This window comes from Bipolaris sorokiniana, assembly GCF_000338995.1.
Source record: "Bipolaris sorokiniana ND90Pr unplaced genomic scaffold COCSAscaffold_17, whole genome shotgun sequence".
Lineage (NCBI taxonomy): Eukaryota > Fungi > Ascomycota > Dothideomycetes > Pleosporales > Pleosporaceae > Bipolaris > Bipolaris sorokiniana.
Genome location: NW_006911911.1, coordinates 654241 through 673210, shown reverse-complemented (window position 1 = coordinate 673210; position 18970 = coordinate 654241). Strand labels below are relative to the sequence as shown.

General features: G+C 52.8%; 7 protein-coding genes across 7 annotated transcripts; 4 read left to right on the top strand and 3 right to left on the bottom strand.

Moving 5' to 3' along the window:
• Positions 1-1056: 1056 nt before the first annotated feature.
• On the top strand, positions 1057-2556 carry COCSADRAFT_41230 (uncharacterized protein). Its single transcript, XM_007706695.1, has one exon. The coding sequence runs from the start codon at positions 1404-1406 to the stop codon at positions 2244-2246; it is 843 nt and encodes a 280-aa protein (XP_007704885.1). The 5' UTR covers positions 1057-1403; the 3' UTR covers positions 2247-2556.
• Positions 2557-3212: 656 nt separating this feature from the next.
• On the top strand, positions 3213-3974 carry COCSADRAFT_257869 (uncharacterized protein). The gene has a single exon (XM_007706907.1). The coding sequence runs from the start codon at positions 3325-3327 to the stop codon at positions 3754-3756; it is 432 nt and encodes a 143-aa protein (XP_007705097.1). The 5' UTR covers positions 3213-3324; the 3' UTR covers positions 3757-3974.
• A 2121-nt stretch (positions 3975-6095) lies between these two features.
• On the top strand, positions 6096-7005 carry COCSADRAFT_41229 (uncharacterized protein). The gene is made up of 3 exons (XM_007706694.1): positions 6096-6592; positions 6692-6797; positions 6859-7005. Exons 1-3 carry the CDS (start codon positions 6531-6533, stop codon positions 6865-6867), a joined length of 177 nt encoding a protein of 58 aa, XP_007704884.1. The 5' UTR covers positions 6096-6530; the 3' UTR covers positions 6868-7005.
• Positions 7006-7108: 103 nt separating this feature from the next.
• Positions 7109-8601, bottom strand: COCSADRAFT_175905 (uncharacterized protein; the record flags this gene model as incomplete). The annotated part of the gene is made up of 6 exons (XM_007706906.1): positions 7109-7542; positions 7648-7686; positions 7740-7898; positions 7974-8263; positions 8298-8325; positions 8379-8601. 6 exons carry the CDS (start codon positions 8599-8601, stop codon positions 7109-7111), a joined length of 1173 nt encoding a protein of 390 aa, XP_007705096.1.
• A 248-nt stretch (positions 8602-8849) lies between these two features.
• Positions 8850-13204, bottom strand: COCSADRAFT_153054 (uncharacterized protein; the record flags this gene model as incomplete). Its single annotated transcript, XM_007706905.1, has 3 exons — positions 8850-9370; positions 9424-13092; positions 13143-13204. The coding sequence occupies 3 exons, from the start codon at positions 13202-13204 to the stop codon at positions 9010-9012; spliced, it is 4092 nt and encodes a 1363-aa protein (XP_007705095.1). The 3' UTR covers positions 8850-9009.
• Positions 13205-13491: 287 nt separating this feature from the next.
• Positions 13492-15617, top strand: COCSADRAFT_128003 (uncharacterized protein). The gene is made up of 2 exons (XM_007706904.1): positions 13492-13725; positions 13774-15617. Exons 1-2 carry the CDS (start codon positions 13518-13520, stop codon positions 15489-15491), a joined length of 1926 nt encoding a protein of 641 aa, XP_007705094.1. The 5' UTR covers positions 13492-13517; the 3' UTR covers positions 15492-15617.
• A 52-nt stretch (positions 15618-15669) lies between these two features.
• COCSADRAFT_185234 (uncharacterized protein) lies at positions 15670-17695 on the bottom strand. Its single transcript, XM_007706903.1, has 5 exons — positions 17382-17695; positions 17279-17326; positions 17148-17220; positions 16691-17085; positions 15670-16638 (listed from the first exon to the last, which is right to left on the bottom strand). Exons 1-5 carry the CDS (start codon positions 17397-17399, stop codon positions 16033-16035), a joined length of 1140 nt encoding a protein of 379 aa, XP_007705093.1. The 5' UTR covers positions 17400-17695; the 3' UTR covers positions 15670-16032.
• Between the last annotated feature and the right edge of the window lie 1275 nt (positions 17696-18970).

The following is an 18970-nucleotide window of genomic DNA, read 5'->3' as shown; positions in this document are numbered from 1 at the left end:
ATTGCACGTATGAGTACTCATGCTCAATGACAATGCCAAACAAAAAAACCTCATAGGCCAGCTTAGATGCCCAAGTGCACTCGGATGAGGCAGGTGTCTAGGCATAAGAAAATGGTTGGTGATACAGGGGGACGCCTCGGAACACGAGTACCATGAGACGCTGACGATGGTGGGTGTCGCCCACGACCACACGATCCACTGCCGTGGCGGGAGGATGCTGCTGTGGCGGGAAGCCTGCATGTTTCCCCTCCTTCATGGTTGAGCGTTACAAACGGGATCTACGTTGGTTTTTTCTTCTATCCGTTGTTTCGTAACTAGACCCTCCCGTCTGCGATTAGTCGCCATAACCCCTCCCTTGGACAACACTTGCTTCGCCAGTCTCGAATCTTCAAACTGCCAGAACAAAGCCTCATTGTCGACTATTTTCGGTCAAAGGAATTGGGCAACTGTGCACCACCGGCGGCCGAGCTGTCTGTTTCTGCGCCCCGATGCACAAAGCTTCCGTACGAAGGCCAGGCGAGCAAGCCACAGCTGTGTGAGGGGACTAAGGAAATATCTGAAACGTAGCCCGGTGAGAACACCCCTACCCGCCAGGGGACACGTGCGCACTGGCAACCGTGTCTACGTCTTGCCGCTCCTGGGCTAGTCTTCAGCCTGGAATGCCATGGCGGGTGGTTTTATGAGAGCCCAGTGCGCCCAGCCCAATCATTGGACGTGCTACCCCTGACCTTGGCCATGTCCAGCCGCGACGTCGACAATCACCCTCGAAGCGCCAGGCAAGCAAAGCGAATACAGCACAAAACCACTTTTGTCCGCCGTGTGACGCGGATGACCTGCAGCTGCCGTAAGAAAAGCGCTTGATGGAGACACGAGGTTTAGCCCTGTCAGCCAATACTGGTGCGCGGTGCATCGGACTCCAAAACCCCCCTGGTCACCCGCGTGGTCTTAGGTCGCTCTAGGGGATGATGAAATGAAAGGATCCGAGCGGCGAGGTTGGCAGCAAAGACCCGCCTAAGACGCTCTAGCTCCAGGCATTGGCAAATCTGCGGAGGGGACGGGGCCGTGGGCGGACCTGCGATGGCGCTCGTTCTCATTTCCAGGCCCATACCCGCTGCACAGCGCCCGTTCGCTACCTTAGCGCCATGTTGTATAAATGTAGTCTATCCCCTCATTATATCCAGCCCTTCCTTTGATACCCCAGGTCTGCGACTTCCAGGTTCGACGCCAGTCTTTCAGTCCATATACATTGTCAGTCTTTGACACCACGTTCTCTACCGCCCTACGGCATAACCACGCTCTCTTCGCAAACATAACCAAAAACCCGTCGACCGTCGAACCCTTTTTGTCAATTCCCTCAAGTTCAGACCTATCCAGTCAAAACCAAACCACACAAATCTACAAACATGCGCTCCTCCATCGCCATTTCCATCGCCGCCCTCGCTGGCTCTGCGCTCGCCGCTCCCTCCTACCCGGCCGCTTACCCAGCTGCTTACCCAGCCGACAAGCCCGCTCCTGCTGCCAACCCCAACGTTGAGGTTGTCGTCGAGCACGTAGTCCACACCGTCTACGTCACTGAGGGCTCCCCCGAGGCCACTCCATGCCCTTCCTCCACTCCTGCTGCTACTCCCGCTCCAGCTGCTACTCCCGCTCCTGAGGCCTACCCAGCTGAGCAGCCCAAGCCCGCTCCCTCCTCCACCCTCTCATCTGTTGTCTACGTCGAGGCTACCCCAAGCCCCTACCCCGAGGCACCTGTTGAGCAACCTGAGCCCGCACCGGAGCCAACCCCTACTCCCACTCCCACTCCTGCTCCTGCTCCTGAGCCAACTCCTACCCCTACCCCATCGCCTTCTCCCGCCCCAGCTCCTGCCACTGGAGGCTACATGGATGTCGTCGCCGAGTGGCGCGCCAAGCTCGGCCTCAGCAAGCTCGAGTTCTCCGCTGAGCTCGAGTCCAACGCTCTTAATGTCGTCATTGAGGGCGCTGGTGTCATGAAGCACAAGCTCAACTCTGGCACCTACGGCCAGGTCCTCGCCCCCGGCGATGCCGACAAGTTCGAGTACGTCTTCGTCGGTGGATGGCTCTGCGAGATGGCCAACCTCCCTGGCCTCGGCAACGCATGCCAGGAGTTCTCCAAGGGCTGGGACTACCAGGGCCAGACTGGCCACGCCGAGATTCTCACCTCTCCCAACTACTCCAAGATTGGTTGCAGCAACAAGGAGGGTATCTGGTGCTGCGATCTCGCTTAAGCAGCATCATGCCTTTCATGAGACAAAAGAGAAGGGGATTCTAATGCTTCTTCTTGGGTGGTTCTTCGATTCTATTCTACTTTAGGTGACAGGGCGGCTTGGAGACCCAAACAACACGCAATGCGTAGCTTTATATCAATTGCGCTGGTTCGGAACAGTATTTTCACTTCTCCTTTGTATCTGTATATGGTACTTTGTCTGGTTTAACATTCCCTGCTTCACACTAGGGGCGCAGTACTTGCAAGCGTTTTTAACTCTCTCTTAGTATCTACTGCGAATTACAGATTTACGAATTCACGAGCCAACCCTTTGCTTTTGCCTTCTCTTTTCGCGCGTGCTTGGCCTTGTTTGTGTATAAAGTGATGTCAACAACAGCATATTATGGACCCTTTTCGCGCCCAGCTTCTAGCCGACTACTAGCCAACCAGCGCACACCCCTTTAGCGGCTCTAACGTTCACATGCAGTTAGAACCAAACTTTACGCCCGGCCGCTGTGCGCCACACTGCCGATCTCCTTTTCCCTTGTTCCTGAACCCGACAAAGGTCCCCAAAAGAATGACACGAGCAAGACAATAAAAAAAAGTACGCCGTACAGAGGAGAACCAACCCAAATAGAAAATATCGCAGCTGACGGAGATAAAGAGAAGGGGGGAAACACTCAGTCTCCAGTCAGCACGCGCGAAAAACGCCCAACGGAGATGACCTTCCCTCCCCCGGCAAGTGTGCAAGACGCAAACCCCCTCGCCGGCCCTCGTATTCGGGCGCGCAGCACCCCCCTGGTACCTGCGCCCGTGGTGTGTGCCTGCCAAGTACGCGTTCCTGGCCCTAGTGTGGACTGGCCGTTACCCTCCATTCCGTTTCCACGCTCAAGCTAAGGCCCCCCCTTCCTTCTCCCCGTCGATTCAAGGAATTCTAGATTCGCCAAATCGGCTGGCTGGCTGGCTGGCTGGCTTGCTTGCGCTCCCTTTTAGCAAGATTTGGCATGCGCATGGCATGTGTCCGCGAGGCTTTCTTATCAGAAGGGATTGGCATTGATGCGCGCTTAGTACGCACGCTTGATGCTTTGATAGGGTAGCTGATGGACAAAAGGACGCGGGTTGGGGAGAGAATTAAGCTTTGGATACGCACAGCTGTCTTGCGCCTCAGTTGGCACGGGGCGAGTGGATGGGGAGGGTCGCCCGTATCTCTCTCTCTCTCTCTCTCTCTCTCTTTCTCTTGCGCTCTGTTCAGTACACCTACCGATGATGGCTGTGGCGATGCCAGAGAGGGTCTCTGTGGGACTCGGCACTCTGCATCGCAACGCGCAACCTTCCCCTTTGCTCACAAGGAAAATTCAACATCTTTTTACTATATACTAACTACAATCGTTATCGGTCGTCGTATCTATGGTCCTTGCCGGACAACCCGAGATTCCCTTTCGGCTGAGCGGTTTTCGTCCCCCCCCCCCCGGGGAAGAAGTGGGAATTGCGGGCTACACACGTGTGTGTGTGGGCAACGTGGAGTCGCATGAAGAAAGAAAAAGAAAGAAATGGGGTTCGTTCCCACCGGGGAAGGCGCAAAAAAACAATGACTTTTGCAAACGACGCCCTTGTCTCGCTTCCACACACACACATCCCCCCTTCCCCTCCCCCATAACAATCAATCAAACCATCCCGCCTTTTCGCTGTCTTCCCCGACATTACGCAGTTTGTTGAAATCTCGTTTACGCCATGGTGACACATTATAAGTTCTCTATTATAGCTCGTTTTGATGAGATTGAACCTCCCCCTCCCCAGAAAAAAATTAGAAATATTAGCTGTTATTTACAGGTTTACGAACGTATTTGGAGGTCGAGGCTGCACATCGTAATTTCCCGCCGCAATGTATGTTGTTCTGTATGGATGCGACCCGGTTAGGGCCACCCGCCGCCGCTGGTACCAACATTTTTTTTCTCTCTTTCATGCTTCATGGGTTGGAAAGTGGGTGTGTTATTATCGGGTTCGGTGATTTCGCGGCCGGGTGGGTCTGTCTGTTGTGTGTTTGTTATCGATGGCCCAGGTTCGCGAGTTCTGGACTTTCTACGAGTCTTCTTTTCTGAATCGTTTTTTTCTAGAACTGGTTTTTTTTTATTTGGAGAAGTGCTGGTTATTGTGGGTATACGAATTCAGCCGCGATTAAAGAAGTGGAGAGGGGGCGAATGTTAGGCTTCCTATTGCTTTGATTGCTTTGGGCTTCCAGTCTTTTTTTGGGGCCATGTACGCATGCCACATGGACGGCTTGGTGCAGACAATTTTTCTATTTACTACTCAGTCGAGGTGTTGTCTCCGAGAGGGCATTTGCTTGTAGCGGCTGGGCAGTTGGGCGGCGCGCGCTTGCAAAGTACGGACGTACGTACGCAAGAGAAGTTGCTAAGAATTAGTAAGAGAGCCCAGAAGAAGTCCTATCTGTGGGCGCCCCCACCGCCAACAACAAGCATGGTGGTGCCGGTGCCTGGAAGAGAGTTCCGTCCAACGATCGATCGCAAATCGTAGGCAAATGTAACAGAACGCACCCGCACGTAAAGATTGGCGATTCATGGTTAGTATTGGATAAGCCCTGGCGCACTGTGCTCTCTGGGTCTGGACGACGTTCGGTTGTTGGTCCAAACACACAACACGCATACGCATGCTCCTCTTTCGTGGTCCCGACTTTTGCAGGCGCCGGCTCCCGTATCCGAGAATAATTGGGCGGGCGCCGGACGGACGTCCCCCAAGCCACAGCGCTCACGTACCGGCAGTATCAAAGCGCGACGTTTTGCCCGTTGGCGTCTTTCTCTCCTTCGGACCTGTGCTGACGTACTTTGCTATAATGAAACAAGCAAGCATATAGTAGCTGGTGCGCTTCCAACGCCCTACCGCAGCTTACCGACGCTAAAGAAGCACAATCGTCGACTAGCTGCTGGCTTGCTCCGTGAACTCTTTTGCTGCCATGGTCTTCCCTACCTATGCACAACCATAACTGCGTGGCCTGGCGCGCTTCACCAACTTTGGCAAAGACATTGTTGAGGTGCGCGGTTCATGTCACTTTCATTCATACGATGATACACCGTGGCTGTACCGAGGACGTCACCACCAGTTTCCTTGACTCGGGGAAACCCTACATATAGGTGGTAGAATAATTCTCCGGGTCATGGAATGTTCGTGATCGGCCGTCAAAGTACTAGGTTGGTGTGTCCGGGGAACTGCAAGACGCGGGACGTCAAGATTAACAGTTTGTAATGAAAATTTCCTGTTTAGGCAGTTGTACTCAGGTAGATAGCATGTATGATACGATGATCCCTGATCATAGTCGGTGTGTTACAAGATGCTCAACAACCACTTCGCCGTCTACGTAAGTACTGTCCCCACTGAAGTCGGTGTGCGAGGCGTGTCGCTGAGCTGAGAAGACATGGTCGGGCGGTGTGCAGTGGATGCATGTATGCTTTTCCGTTTACATCTTGGTCCTCTGTTGTGTGGCTGGTTTGAGTTTCAGCTGAAGAGGATGTAAATTATTGGTCACCAGCGATGCTGGCACAAGCGCCAGTATGTGGATTCCCTCGCCTCGAGAAAATGGAGATGTGTTCACAGACTTGGAATTCGTGGACCAATGTATTCTTGGATTGATGTGATGAAACTGCATGTAGTGTGAAAATAGACTTTGGCTTATGCGATTGGTTGAAACAAGGTGGGTAGGGGGAGCTGGTTGGCTGCCTGCCTGAGTACTACACTAACACACAACACCAAGCAGAAACCTACTAGAAATTCAGAATGTTGAAGAAACAGAATGCAGAAAAAAAAATTGCATTGAGCGTAGCATATGCTGTCTCAGTCACATCATCAAGGTCCAAAGTATCCGCGACTTCGTAGTTGACCTGGACATAAGCCAACCCAGCCTCGAATTTCCACCAAGTCCATATTCAACACTTGCAACCTACTTTTCACTTCTCCCTCTAACAAAAAAAAGACCCCGTCCCCATCACCTCCAACTACACAAATCCCCTTCCACAATCCCATTGAAGCCCTCCTGACTACAATCAACATGTCTCCCCTCCCCCTCACCCCGAGAGTACCCTGATATCACCCCTCGACCAACAAGGTCCTCACCACCACCATGCACCACCCACTCGCCACCACACCCGGCACACATACAATATAATCTAAAATTTTCATAATCCAATTTTGACAAGAGAGAGAAAGAGAGGAACTTCTATTCTCAACTCCATCACCAACGCAAACGAAAAAAACGTAAAAGGTAAACGCAAAGCGCAAAAGCGATACTACCGCAAACATGTCCCACGAATCCGTCTGGTACTCGCGTCCCCGCACATACGGTAAAGGATCAATCGGCTGGTACTTATCCCTCATTTCCTCCTCATCATCACACCGCACGTCTTCAACTCACTCTCTGGCTTGGACGATCAAAGTGCTAATAATGGGGGATGCGTGCAGTGTTGTCACGGGCTCGAGGAAGAAATCTGGCATCATTCGCAAATACGGGCTCAACATGAGTCGACAAGCTTTTCGGGAGAAGGCCCAGGATATTGGGTTTGTCAAGGTATGTTCTAGTTGGTGAGACGATAGGGGAGAGGGGATGAAGAAAAGCTGATGGGTTGTAGTATCGATGAGCTAGGATTGTAACGAGACGATGTGGTCACGATGGGGGAAGTGTGGAGGATGATGGATCAAGGCAGTTCATGGTTTCGTTGGGGAAAAAAGAGTGTACCATTTGAATACAAGAAGTGTGTGCAGAGACTAGTCATACCTTAGTGTGAATCTTCAATCTACGCACTCTTTCCGCCAGACGATTTCTTTTTTCGCCATCTGTGAACTCTATCTATGCAAAAACCCAAGCTACATATCGTGAGATTAAAAACTGGAAATATGTAATCGCTCGAATTCTCTCATGAGGTCGCGGAGAGTGCGAAGCTCGCGGAGGGGCCCGTTGGGGTTTGTCAGGCCGACGGGTCGCTGCGCAGTCATGCTGCTAATCTCAACAGTGTCGGGTGTGACGATTTGTTCCATCTCTCCGTTGATCTGCGCAATAGACTTGACCAAACTGAAATCACCAAAGATTCCACTTGGCTCCTCGCACAGCTTGTAGAAAGGCAATCCATGCATTTCGTAGGTCTGGGCATTTATCGGCTTCGTTGGAGGTGCTTGGCCAGTGACTGCCTCGTAAACGGCCGAGTTGAGGATTTGCACGTTGAAGACAGTGGTACGGTTACTCTGCCAACGATCTTCAAGCTTGTCGGGCATGATGCCTTGCTTGATCTTTCCGCCAGCGGCAACGGCCATCTCCACTGGCGGGATAGAATATCATCCACCGTGTATGCGACATATCAGATAAAGCAAAGAGTACTATATCGTCTTATCAGCATTTGTTCGTACGTATAGGCTAGGTAAGCATACTCCATTGACTCCGTAATATCCAAGGGTATTTTCCTCTGCTATTTATGTTAGTCAAACTGCAGCTACAGATACTTCAATACACACTGACCTTGAACCTGTTTTCCTCGAAACATGAGCCTCTGTTCACTAGTTCTTATGCCACATTTATCTTGAACAGACTGCTTCAACATTTCGACAGTGTCGTTCTCATGGCCATGTAACGTGAAAAAGTCTCTGTTCAACGCCCTCACGAAGAGAATGAAAGCTCCTTCGGTATTATTGAGATTTACGAAAACTTCCGATGTGGTTTTGTGCTAGGGGTGGTGGGGGAGATGTACAGTACTTGTTTTGTACGGGATAATCTCAAAGTGAACACCACCTGCGGTATCTTTGCCGGTAGTCTGAGATTCAATCGAGTAGCCGCTTCCGAAAGGCATGGCCACAAATTGTCGGATGGTGCCGTTGGAGTTGGCGATACCATCTAGCCACTCCTGGCCCGGCACGATAACGTAGTCTTGAAGCGGGATTGAGTCGGAGCCATCGCTATTGTTAATGAACTTTGCAAATTGAGCCTGGCGGCGCAGCTTGGTGCCGCAATCCTCCACCGCAGGCTCACCGGAGATGGCATATATGCTGCCAACATAGATTTTGATCAGGTATTTTGCACTCAAAATTAATCCACTTTGCTTCTGATTCTTCAAGGCAACTCAGTGCATGCGCTATATTTTCTTAGTGCATGTGCACTTACGATACATGGGAAAGGATACGCCGCCTTTGGTAGTCATCGCGGGCGGCATCTGTTTGCTGTAGTCGGCCACCGCTTTAAGTGGGTATGCGCCCAGATCTGGCGGAAGGTAGGAAGATCGATCATTGTCCGGCACCCGGATGGTACGTCGAAATGAGATGCGAAGATTATCGTCTACAACTATTTCACTGCTCTTTAGTTCGCACTTCAAAGGGCCGGTTGCCATTTTTGGGAGATCTGGAGGTAATGTTAGGAATGAGGGGTTCGAACAAGAAGTACTGAGAGGTAAACTTATAGCCGAAGGAGATACGGCGAGTAGACAAGGAAGAAGCAGCTAGAGCGAGACACGGCAAGAGACACACAAACAGAGAGAAACAACAAGAGAGACATGAACCAAAGTGAACGTGACCAAACGGAAGTGGAAGGCACCCAGAACCGTCTCACAGCCACACGCCATCGCACCACTTATCGCTCCTTCCACTTCCTTCTTCAAATTTCCAAACCAGCACAGTAAAAACACTCTTCGAGCGAAGACTCCCATTACTGTTTATTTTCTATTCCTATATCCCTGCGCTATGCAAATGATACCCACACCCAAACCCACCCCCTCCCCATCTATCACAACCTCCCTACCTTACAACAACCTCCTCCCCTCCTCCACGCCCCTCAAACTCCTCTCACAATCCCCACAATACCCCTTCACCCACTCCTCCACTTGGTTTCCCTTGCCCTGCTTCGCCGCGCTCTCAAGCAGCTTCCCAACTTTACTACACTTGTGGGTCTCGTCTAGAAGCCAATTTGCGTATTCGGCTTCTACGACTTCCTTTTCAATGCGGTTGACGACACGCAGGGCGACGAGGAGGTCGTGGCGGTGGGATCCGAGGTTCTGACGTGTGCGGTGCAGGCGCTGTGTGCTTTGTGTGGGGGTTTTGAAAAAGGTATGAGAGGGGTTTGTGGAAAAGGGGTCGTGGAGGAGTTTGGTGAAGGTTTGGTGGCTGGGATACAAGTTAGCTCGAGTTGATACGTAAAGAGTATTTGGGCAACGTACCATTTGTTGTCAGCATTGGGGACAGGCGCTGATAACTTAATGCTGGTAGCGTTCGGATTGAGGAATGCGTCTTCAATGTCGCGAATATAGATTGAGCGCGTCATGCTGGTTGATGGGCCGACTCCCAATCGCACCATGTAGTTGGCGGCGCCCCGTTCGTGCCACCATGTCCAGCTGTCTCGCGAAGTGTAGAATAAGTTTACCCCACCGCTGAAGAGCAAGAGACCAAAGAGCAAGGTGTGGGCTGAAATGACCTTGCCCAGCCCAGCGCCTATCGCCAGTATCCAGCTCATGACAGTTGAGATGACACTGATGACAATGTTGCCGATGAGCTGCGCAACAAATGACCCCGTCGTTTGTGGTTGTAGCTTGAACTTTCGAGGTCGGTTAGGTGGCGGAATGTCTTGTGCATCCAGCTGTACAGCTTGTGTTTGTGCACCAATCTGGCCAAAGATATTGACAACCTTGTTGGTATTCCTATTGTGGCCAAGCCTTGCGACCTGGTCGTTGACCACATCCACAAGATCTTGTGCCTCAAGCTCTAGATCCTGTAAAGCTTGGCGCTCGATAAGCTTCTTCGCGAACCGTGGGTTGCGTTTCCAGTCCACTTTTGTATGTATAGCGAGCTTGCATCGTGCTTTCGAGACGTGCGTGACGACAATCTTACTGACCAATACAAAGCGCTCGTGACCAGGCAGATACCAGGGTGTCTTCCGGTCAGATACGACGTAGCAGAGGTGATCGTTGAGCACTTCGATTACTTGGTAGTCGTTGATGATAATGGCTCCATTCTTGCCTGGTTGTGCAATCTCGTACTCAAAGTCTCTTCGCTGGAGGCTCTTGTCACTTACGGTCCATGGACCCTGCACAACGCGCGTCGCTCTTCGTTCGCGATACAACAGTTGGAAAACAGCGCTCTTGTCACCAAAAAGGATATGGAACAACCCCTTTGCACTAATTTCATACTCCTTCTCCACTGCCACCTGCGTCATGCCAGCCGGAGAAAATACTACGGGCTGATTGGGCAACTTGAACTTGGTGGCGTTTCTGTTGATATTTGCACCAGATGGTCCAAATAAGTTGCCGTCAATGCGCAAACTAGTTTTCATGTTCTTTCCACCATATCCTGGATCAACAGGTGTGTCTGGAGCAACATCTTCCCAACCTTCTTCAGCCGCTGAGTGCTGGCTCTCATCAGTTTCCATCTTGAGCAGCGTCTTGACTGTTTCCTCGAGGCTATGCTCGCCTGACGCTGCATTGCGAACGAGGACATTTAGGCGTCGCAGAAGCAACCTCAAAGGCTCGAGGAAGGTCTTGACGGTGAGCCTGGTAGCGCCGTCTTGCCTTGCGCCAGGTTTGAAATGGAGGAATAAGAAATCACAGTCTTTGCCAGGTGCAGCAGTGACTTCGTCAACTGAGGACATGCTGATACCAGTTACAAGAACAAGACCAAGGTGGTTGCTGTAAAAGTAGATGTTCTTGGTTGTGAGGTAGACACGACCCGGAAACTCTTGCAGGTCTGTTGGGTTCCATACTGCACGGAACACCAGAACTACTTTCTCTGACCGTGGTACTGTGGGGAACAGTATGCGAAACTGCGCGTCTTGCATACGTAGAGCGAGAGGATAAGAGCTCGGGAATTCATCCTCATCCACCACGTCCCGGTTGGGAGCAGCAGGAATAAGACTACCCATACTAGCTGATTTGCGATGCACTACACTGGCCGGAGCTGCTGATGCGCCTCCTACTCCGGCTTTCTTGTCATCAGACATGAAGCCAGAAGAAGGATCTGGTGAACTTGGAGGTCCGACACGGGTGCTAGATTCCTCTTCGCCTAGAATATTAACATACCCCCAATTGACTGAGCCCCATAAGTTGGCCATTAGTCCACCAGGCATGTTGCCCGAACGACCAGTACCAAGACCGCGCTCACCGCTCACAGCAACCGCAGCTTTGCTAAGGTTTGTTGGTGCTGGCGGACTGGCAAGCGTAGAAGGAGCAAGTGTCGTGTGAGGGAGCGTCTGACCCATGACGAGCCGAGTATCGGGAAGTCCGACTGCAGGTGCTGTAATTTGTCCAACTTGTACAAGGTTATGGCTAGCTGAAGCAAGACTGGCAGATATGAGGCTGGCAATGCCGCCACTTGCAGAAGAAGGATTGTTTCCGCTAAGCTGGGGGCCAACTGTTGATTTTCGAGTAAGGTCAAGCCTCTCCATAATCCGGGCAGTGTGGTCGCGACGACTGCCATCACCTTCGAGTCCAGTAGCACGCCTGGTCACATCAAAACTTCCACGTGCAGCGAGGCCATCAGCACCTGGAGGACCAAGATTATCAGGGCGGTCCGTATTGAGGGTGTCATCACCAGGAAGACCCACGTTGCCTTCGGAAGTCTTCGCGGCAAATTCGGGGGCTACAGGCGGGCTGATGGAGAATGCAGCGTCGATGGAACCAGCACAAGACAAGTCTTTAGATGTATCTTCCAGCGCCTTGCGCTTGGCAACCTCAAAGGCAGAAATCCATTCAGTTATGTCGTTTTGCGTCTCAGCTTGGAGGAGGATGGTAGTGTCTTTTGTCTTTACTTCAAAGCAGAAGCGTCGCTCCTCTGCAAATGCAGGTCGGATACCGCAGAGCAACACACCGATCTTCTCAGATTCTTCGACAGCACCGGATCGTGTTCCTTGTGTTAGCCAACCAAAGATGCCATTCTTGACAAAGAACCACCGCCTGACCCAATAAGTCCTGGCAGGTTTGCCCGTGATTGTGCGTTGGAACAGCCAGCCCTGCTTTTCTGCCTTTTCATTTCCAGGATCCGGTTTAGCTGGCGACTGTAAATTGGCAGTCGAGGTTGCTGTGCCGAGGTAGGGAACAGTCGAAGCAGCATATGAATCCAGATCTCGCGACGGTCGTGAGTTTACTTCAGCGGCGGCCTCGATCTGCTGTCGCGCAAGATACAGTTCCCTCTTGAAGACACGCTCACCGTTTTCCATTTCCTTGCTCCAGCCGCGCACGCGCTCAACATCCGACGTCCAATTGGTGAAGCCCTTTGCAGAGGATTCGGTTCCGGACTTCATCTCACGCCATTGTTCATGCACGATCTTGACGAGTAACTTGTCCAGGGTCAAGCGCACCTGAGGCGCCAGGACACAGAAGTTCATGCTGGCTTGGAGGTATGCCCGCCGAGCCTCGTGCAGCTGAAAAGCATCCTCTCTCAGTGACGAAGCCTCTTTTGACTTGATCTGTCCTGCATACCGTGCGATGGCTAGATCAAAGATGCGCTGGGTAGAGTCGAGATTCTTGCGGGCTTCCTTCAACACGCGCAAGTCATTAGAGAGGAAGGCTCGCAATGGTTCGCACATGGTTGTCTCAGCGCGCTTCATGCACCGCAGCGCGCTGTTCCAATATTCGCGCGCCCCCTCGCCAAAGCGCTTGAGGGCCAGGACTGTATAGTCATGGTCGACGACGGCTTCGGAGAGCTGCAGCGGCGGATGTGAAGTTTGAACGTATGTGTCTATAAGGGCTTGCATGTTGTTGCATTCAGTTGCAAGCCTCGAGGTGGCGCGGACAAAGGAGTCGAGCCATCTTTCTATAAGTTCGATCTGGTCGCCGTAGTGCACAGCGGTTGCGCGGAAGGTGGGTGAGTCGAGAGCGGCCTCTTTAATTACTACTGGTCTGCATGCTGTAAGTATAATAGGGGGCCAGTAAAGCCTCTCGCAACATACATCAAGTCCAGTGGCCTTGATACCGGCTCGACGCTGAGCTGCGGTGGCTCCTCCTCAGCCATGGGTGCGGGCGCTTCCGCTTACAAAAAAAGAAGATTATGGAGACAGGTATTTACAAGAAGCCAAAGCAAAAGTAAACATGGAGGCTATAATACATGGCCAAAGTCATGAGGGGGGAAACTGTGTCGCGTGGTGCTGCTTGTCGTCCCGTCCTGATCATGCATGGGCCCGACCATGGGTTCCCTTGGGATGCGGCCGTGGGTCGTCACTGCCGCGGCCAACGTCAGGGTTCACGCGCTAGCACCTGCTCCACCAAAATTTTGTGACCAAGCAAGCCACTCCACCAACACCGACATCAACCTCGAGCCACACCACATGGCGGCCACAAAGGACAAGACCACCACCGGCCGTGCCAAGCGCGAGCTCAACAGTGCCATTGAACCGCCAGCTAAAAAGGCGAAGTTGCTCGACAATACCGACGACGAGGGCTCCGACAGCGACGACGGCCAGGCATCGCTCAAGATCAACGAAGACTATGCGCGCCGATTCGAGCACAACAAGAAGCGCGCTGAGCAATTTAGGCGTATGCTGATACCCTACCAATTGTCATTCTACCGCTAACTGGATACAGTCGAGGAAAAGTACGGCAAAGACAAAGCCTTCGCCAACGGCGATGGTGACGAGTCGGAAGACTCCGAGGAAGGTGTAGAAGAAGACGATGCAGCTGATCTGCTCGACGAAGACCTCGACGAACAGGTCAATGCCACTCTCCAGGCTCTGCGCGCAAAGGACCCCCGCATCTACAACAAGGAAGTCAAGTTCTACCGGGATCCTGAAGAGGGCGACAATGGCGCAGAAGACAAGAAAAAAGAAAAGCCCATGACACTCAGAGACTACCATACCAAGAACCTCCTCGAAGGCAAATTCGCTATAGAGGAAGAGGAAGATGCGCCACCAAAGACATATGCGCAAGAGCAGGAAGAGGCCCGCCAGGACCTCGTCAAGGCTCTGGATGCTGCTGGTGATGGTGAAGATGATGATGACTTTATCGTTGCCAAGGAGAAGCCTGAGAAGCCCAAGGACGACCGACCAAAGATTACAGCAGAGGATGTTGAGAAGGCCGACCAAGACCCAGAAACCTTCCTGTCTAACTTCATGGCTTCCCGCGCCTGGGTGCCCACCAAGTCTGCCCGTTTCCAACCGCTCGAGTCGGATGACGAAGATGAGGACGCCGCTGCCGACGAATGGGAGAACTCGTACAACCTATACTTTGAGGACACTACCGGCGCGAACGAGAAGATCATGACATATGCTCGTGATGCCGTCGCAAGTACTACAGTGCGTCGAGACGAAAAGAGCGGCCGAAGAAAGGCTCGCGAGGCTGCGCGGGCTAAGCGCGAAGCTGAGAAGAGAGAGAAGGAGCAGGAGCTTGCACGACTGCGCAAGCTCAAGGTTGAAGAAATGGAGAACAAGGTCAAGCAGATTCGCAAGATAGGAGGACTAAGCGGCAGAGATTTCAACATTGATGAGTGGAAAGACGTGCTAGAGGCAGACTGGTCGGATGAACAGTGGGATGCTGAGATGCAGAAGCGCTTTGGAGATGCCTACTATGGAGAAGAAGAAGAGGACAAGAAGAGCAAGAAACCAAAGAAGCCCAAGTTTGACGACGACATTGACATCAAGGACCTGGTCCCCGACTTCAAAGACGATGAGGAAGAAGAGCGACCGAACATATCCTCTGACGATGAAATGGCTGACGCTGGCGCCGACGAAGAAGACGACGATGATGACGAGGTAGAAGATCCAACAACCGGCACCTCCACCAAAAAATCCTCCAAGAAACTCAAGCAAGAACGCGCAGAAGCAAAATCAACAGCGCGCCGCGACCGTCGCCTAATCGAGAACCTCGTCAACCAAAGCCTCGAATACGAAGCCGCCCTCGCCACCAAACCCTCCAAGGCAGCCTCCCGCTTTCGCTACCGCGAAACATCACCCACATCCTTTGGTCTCACAGCCCGCGACATCCTCCTCGCCGACGACAAGGCCCTCAACGAGTTTGCGGGTCTGAAGAAACTAGCTACCTTCCGTGACCCGGTCAAGAAGAAGAAGGACAAGAAGTTCTTGAGCAAGAAGGCACGAATCAGGCAGTGGCGCAAGGATACGTTTGGTGATGCTGAGGGACCAAAGGGCGGGTTTGAATCGCTTGTTGGTGAGGAGACTGCGATTCCGACTGGTGATGGTCCGGCCAAGGAGAAGAAGAAGGAAAAGAGTGAGGGCAACATTGTTGAAGGAGAGAAGAAAAAGAAGAAGAGGAGTCGCAAGAGGAAGCTTGCTCCTGTTGAGCTTTAGACTCGCTATTTCTTCCCTACTTTCTTTCTCAATGCATTCATTCATGTTGTATGTTGGATGGGTTCTCACTAGATACCAACCGAGAGTATTTATTTAGTGACTTCCAATGCAAAGGAAAATTTTTCTACTACATTAACATTTCACTTCATCCACGTACAAAATTTTCAAAAAATCACTTCACTCTGATTCTGAAGATGAACAATGGAAAGATATTTTTTTCTATTGATAAGCTGTTTCTTCCGCCTAGCAAGCGTCTGCTGGTCCATCTACATGCCACAAATCCAGCAGTCCCCAGCTCTTTCCTCGTACCCCATTCGGAAGGTATTATATATCATAGAAAAGCAATGGAACTATCGAAAGCCGCAACCCGCGACCAAAGCACTGCATTGGACCGCCTGACGCCAATCGACTCGACATGGATTTTTATCCATTTTAAGGAGAGGAGTTTTGGTGTGCCACTGCAACCGTGATATCAGACGGAGAAACGGACGTGTTGGGTATGGTGATGTCGCACAGTCATGGCACAGAGAGCCAAAAGCGATTACTGATCGTCAGCGTCATCAGGCTGGTCGAAGAGAAAGTTGGCGGCCAGCTCCTCGTTCTTGTCGCACGCAAAGTATGCCTGGATAACCAGATCACGCTCAAACCCGAGACGACACAGACGCTCAATAGCCTCGCGCTCCTCTTCCGTGACGGAGATGGCCTGGGCGCCCGGCGGCAGCGGCGCGTCCTCATCTGCGTCCTCTGCGAGCAATTGCAGGAACTGCTCCGGGTTGGATGCGATCATCTGAGCCAACTGTGGGTTGCCTGCGCCGACTTGCTGCAGGATGGGCTCAAGCATTTGGGGCTGCTGTTGCACCACCTGTCGTAGCTGCTGGAACTGGGGGTTGTTGCGCAGGAAGTCGAGAGAGTTGGCGTTGAGAGCGCCAGCGCCAGCACCTCCAGTACCACCAGAGCGAGCACCGCCAGCACCACCCCGGTTTTGGGCAGCCGCGGCGGCCTCGAACAGATTCATAGGTTCATCGCCTCCAGACGAAGGGTTAGCTTGCGCAGTCGCACCCGTATTTCCGCCAGCAGGCGTGGGCGAGTTGGGTGCACGGGCTTGTGTTTGTTGCGCCTGTTCCTGTAGTGCGCTCTCGGGAATGCCCTAGACGAAGGTTAGAATAAACTCAACCAAGCTGGAGCGCCACTTGTCTTACCGTCAGCAGGTACTCAACCGCGCGGTCGGGATTGAAGAAGGCGGCGCGCATAGCCCGGTCAATGTCAGCCCTTGCGAAACCCATGCTCTCCATGTTGGCAATAGCGGCCTCACGCTCGCCACCCATGGTCAGCGCCGATGGGTCGTTGAAGCGCTCGCCCGATGCCTGTGCAGGCGCGGGCGAAGGTGTAGCGGGGGCGTTGTGCGTAGTTGATGATTGAGTAGGAGCTTGGGGAGCTGAAGGTGTTTGGGCTGGTGCGGGAGCAGGTGTCGAAGGCGCAGCTTTACTTGAGGATGCAGCAGGAGCGGCCTTTGGCTTGGAGACCATGCAGACAATGAAGCCCTTCTCCTCAATGTTGTACGACTCGACCGTGTTGGCATCCTGAAGGATCTTGCCTGTTTGTTTGTATCAGCGATCGTGGTGGCCACGGGCATGGTAGAAGGCTGTGCAAGCTTACCGGAGTAGATGAGCTTTTGCTGAGGGACTTCCCAGCCCTTTTCTGCTTGGATCTTGGACTTGAGTGCGCCAATCTGGTGTATATGTTAGCTAGGCCAGGGCCATGTGCAAGGCGTGGCGGGCGCTGCATACCGTTTCTGAAGGCTCGGCCTCAATGACGAACTTATTCTGCTTCAGGTCCTGCACGGGCGTCAACTAGGGCTCTCGGGCACCGCTGGCTCGAGCAGACGCGTACCTTGAATGTGATCTTCATCTTGGCGGTTGGTGCGTGGGTGGTTGAAGATGGCGCTGGGGGTGGGCGGGGTGCTCTTGTAGGTGAGGTGGGGATGATGAAGCTGGTCTTGGCGCGATGGCGCAGTGGAAAGCAGTCGGGGTGGCAGACAGAGCGCGATGGCAAAGGTAGAGAGGCAGGCAGGAAGGAAGCGGGCTACACGTCGGCTATGTATCCAAGCTACAGGCGTTTGTGCTTGGTCGATGGTCTGCTTGCGAAGGCAATAGAAGTGTGCTGCGCTGGTTAGGCAGAATCTCTCGTCGTCAACCAGCTGAGTGGGGACCCTCTTTGACAGACAGACACAGACACAGACATAGACACATAGGTGCACCGCCACATTTCGCCGCGGCGGTGAGTGGCGCAGCGCTAAGGGGACGTTCCTGATGCGCATAGTAGATTAGACTAAGTACTGCGAACACAATCCGATCGACGAGGCGAATAGGTGGCTCACGTGATGGCGAGTCACTTGGCTTCGTATAGTAATGTACAAACCTACGACTCGTACTAGCACACACCAACCACGCGCATGTACGTATCCACCAACTTACTACATGTACATGTGTTTGTATTACATATGTACCTACTTATTTTCCACCCCTCCAACGGCCAGAACGGCCTGCCTGCCTGGCAGTGACGCAACAGCAGACAGAATGGCCCGCGTCCTCATCTCCGCCTCGGCCTAGCGCTGCTGGCATCCGTCCGCTGTTCCCCGGCGCGCATCCACCATGGCATGCGTCAACACCACTCCAAAAAACTGGCCGGACGGTTGTCATCACACATCAAATCGCCCATCCAGCGACTGCACGTCCGCCGCATCGTCTTTTTTTGTTTCAATCGCCCATGAGTCGCCTTAGACCGTCATGAGGCGAGAATGTTGTTTCACGGACTCGCCACGCCCGTAGTGCGACTTTCGCCAATTGCATGTGCTCTCATGGCTGCATTGCACCAGGCACTGCGCAAGGCACGTTATCGACGGTCCTACATACCTGTCCCCCATCTCGCGCATCGCGCCCTGCTTGCTGCATAGTTCATGTACCTGCAAGCTGGGTGCGGCAGCTCGTCATTGAACAAGGCTCATCCGCCCAGCCCTGCCCTGCCCTTCAGGGTTGTTTGTTGTGCTCTTGCCGAAAACAAGGCCAAAACAACGCGTGAGGAAATGAAGGGCTAAACTTACCGCAGCTCCACACTACAGACTATGACAGCTAGGCCCTGGCACCGTTTCCACCGCCCTACAACCCTTCAGCTGCCTGTCCGTCTCGGTTCCCAATTGGTCGCTGCCCCTCGTGTTTCGAAAAGACAAACCGTTTTCCTTTTCGCCTCAGGAGCAGCCCAAGGGTTGCCAGCCCGATTCAGATGATCCTCGTGCTCCCTTCACCGCCCCTGGGCCAACTGGCTGCAGTCGATAATGTTAAAGTTGCGCGGATGCGGACGTGCTTCAGGTTCCGGTAATCATGCGTCCTGGCGTCGTGGTGCTGTGTAATGCTCGCTCGATATACTATGCCTGTCTTCGCCTAAACATGCTAGTAGGGGTTTCCCCGTCCGTCCTACGCGTG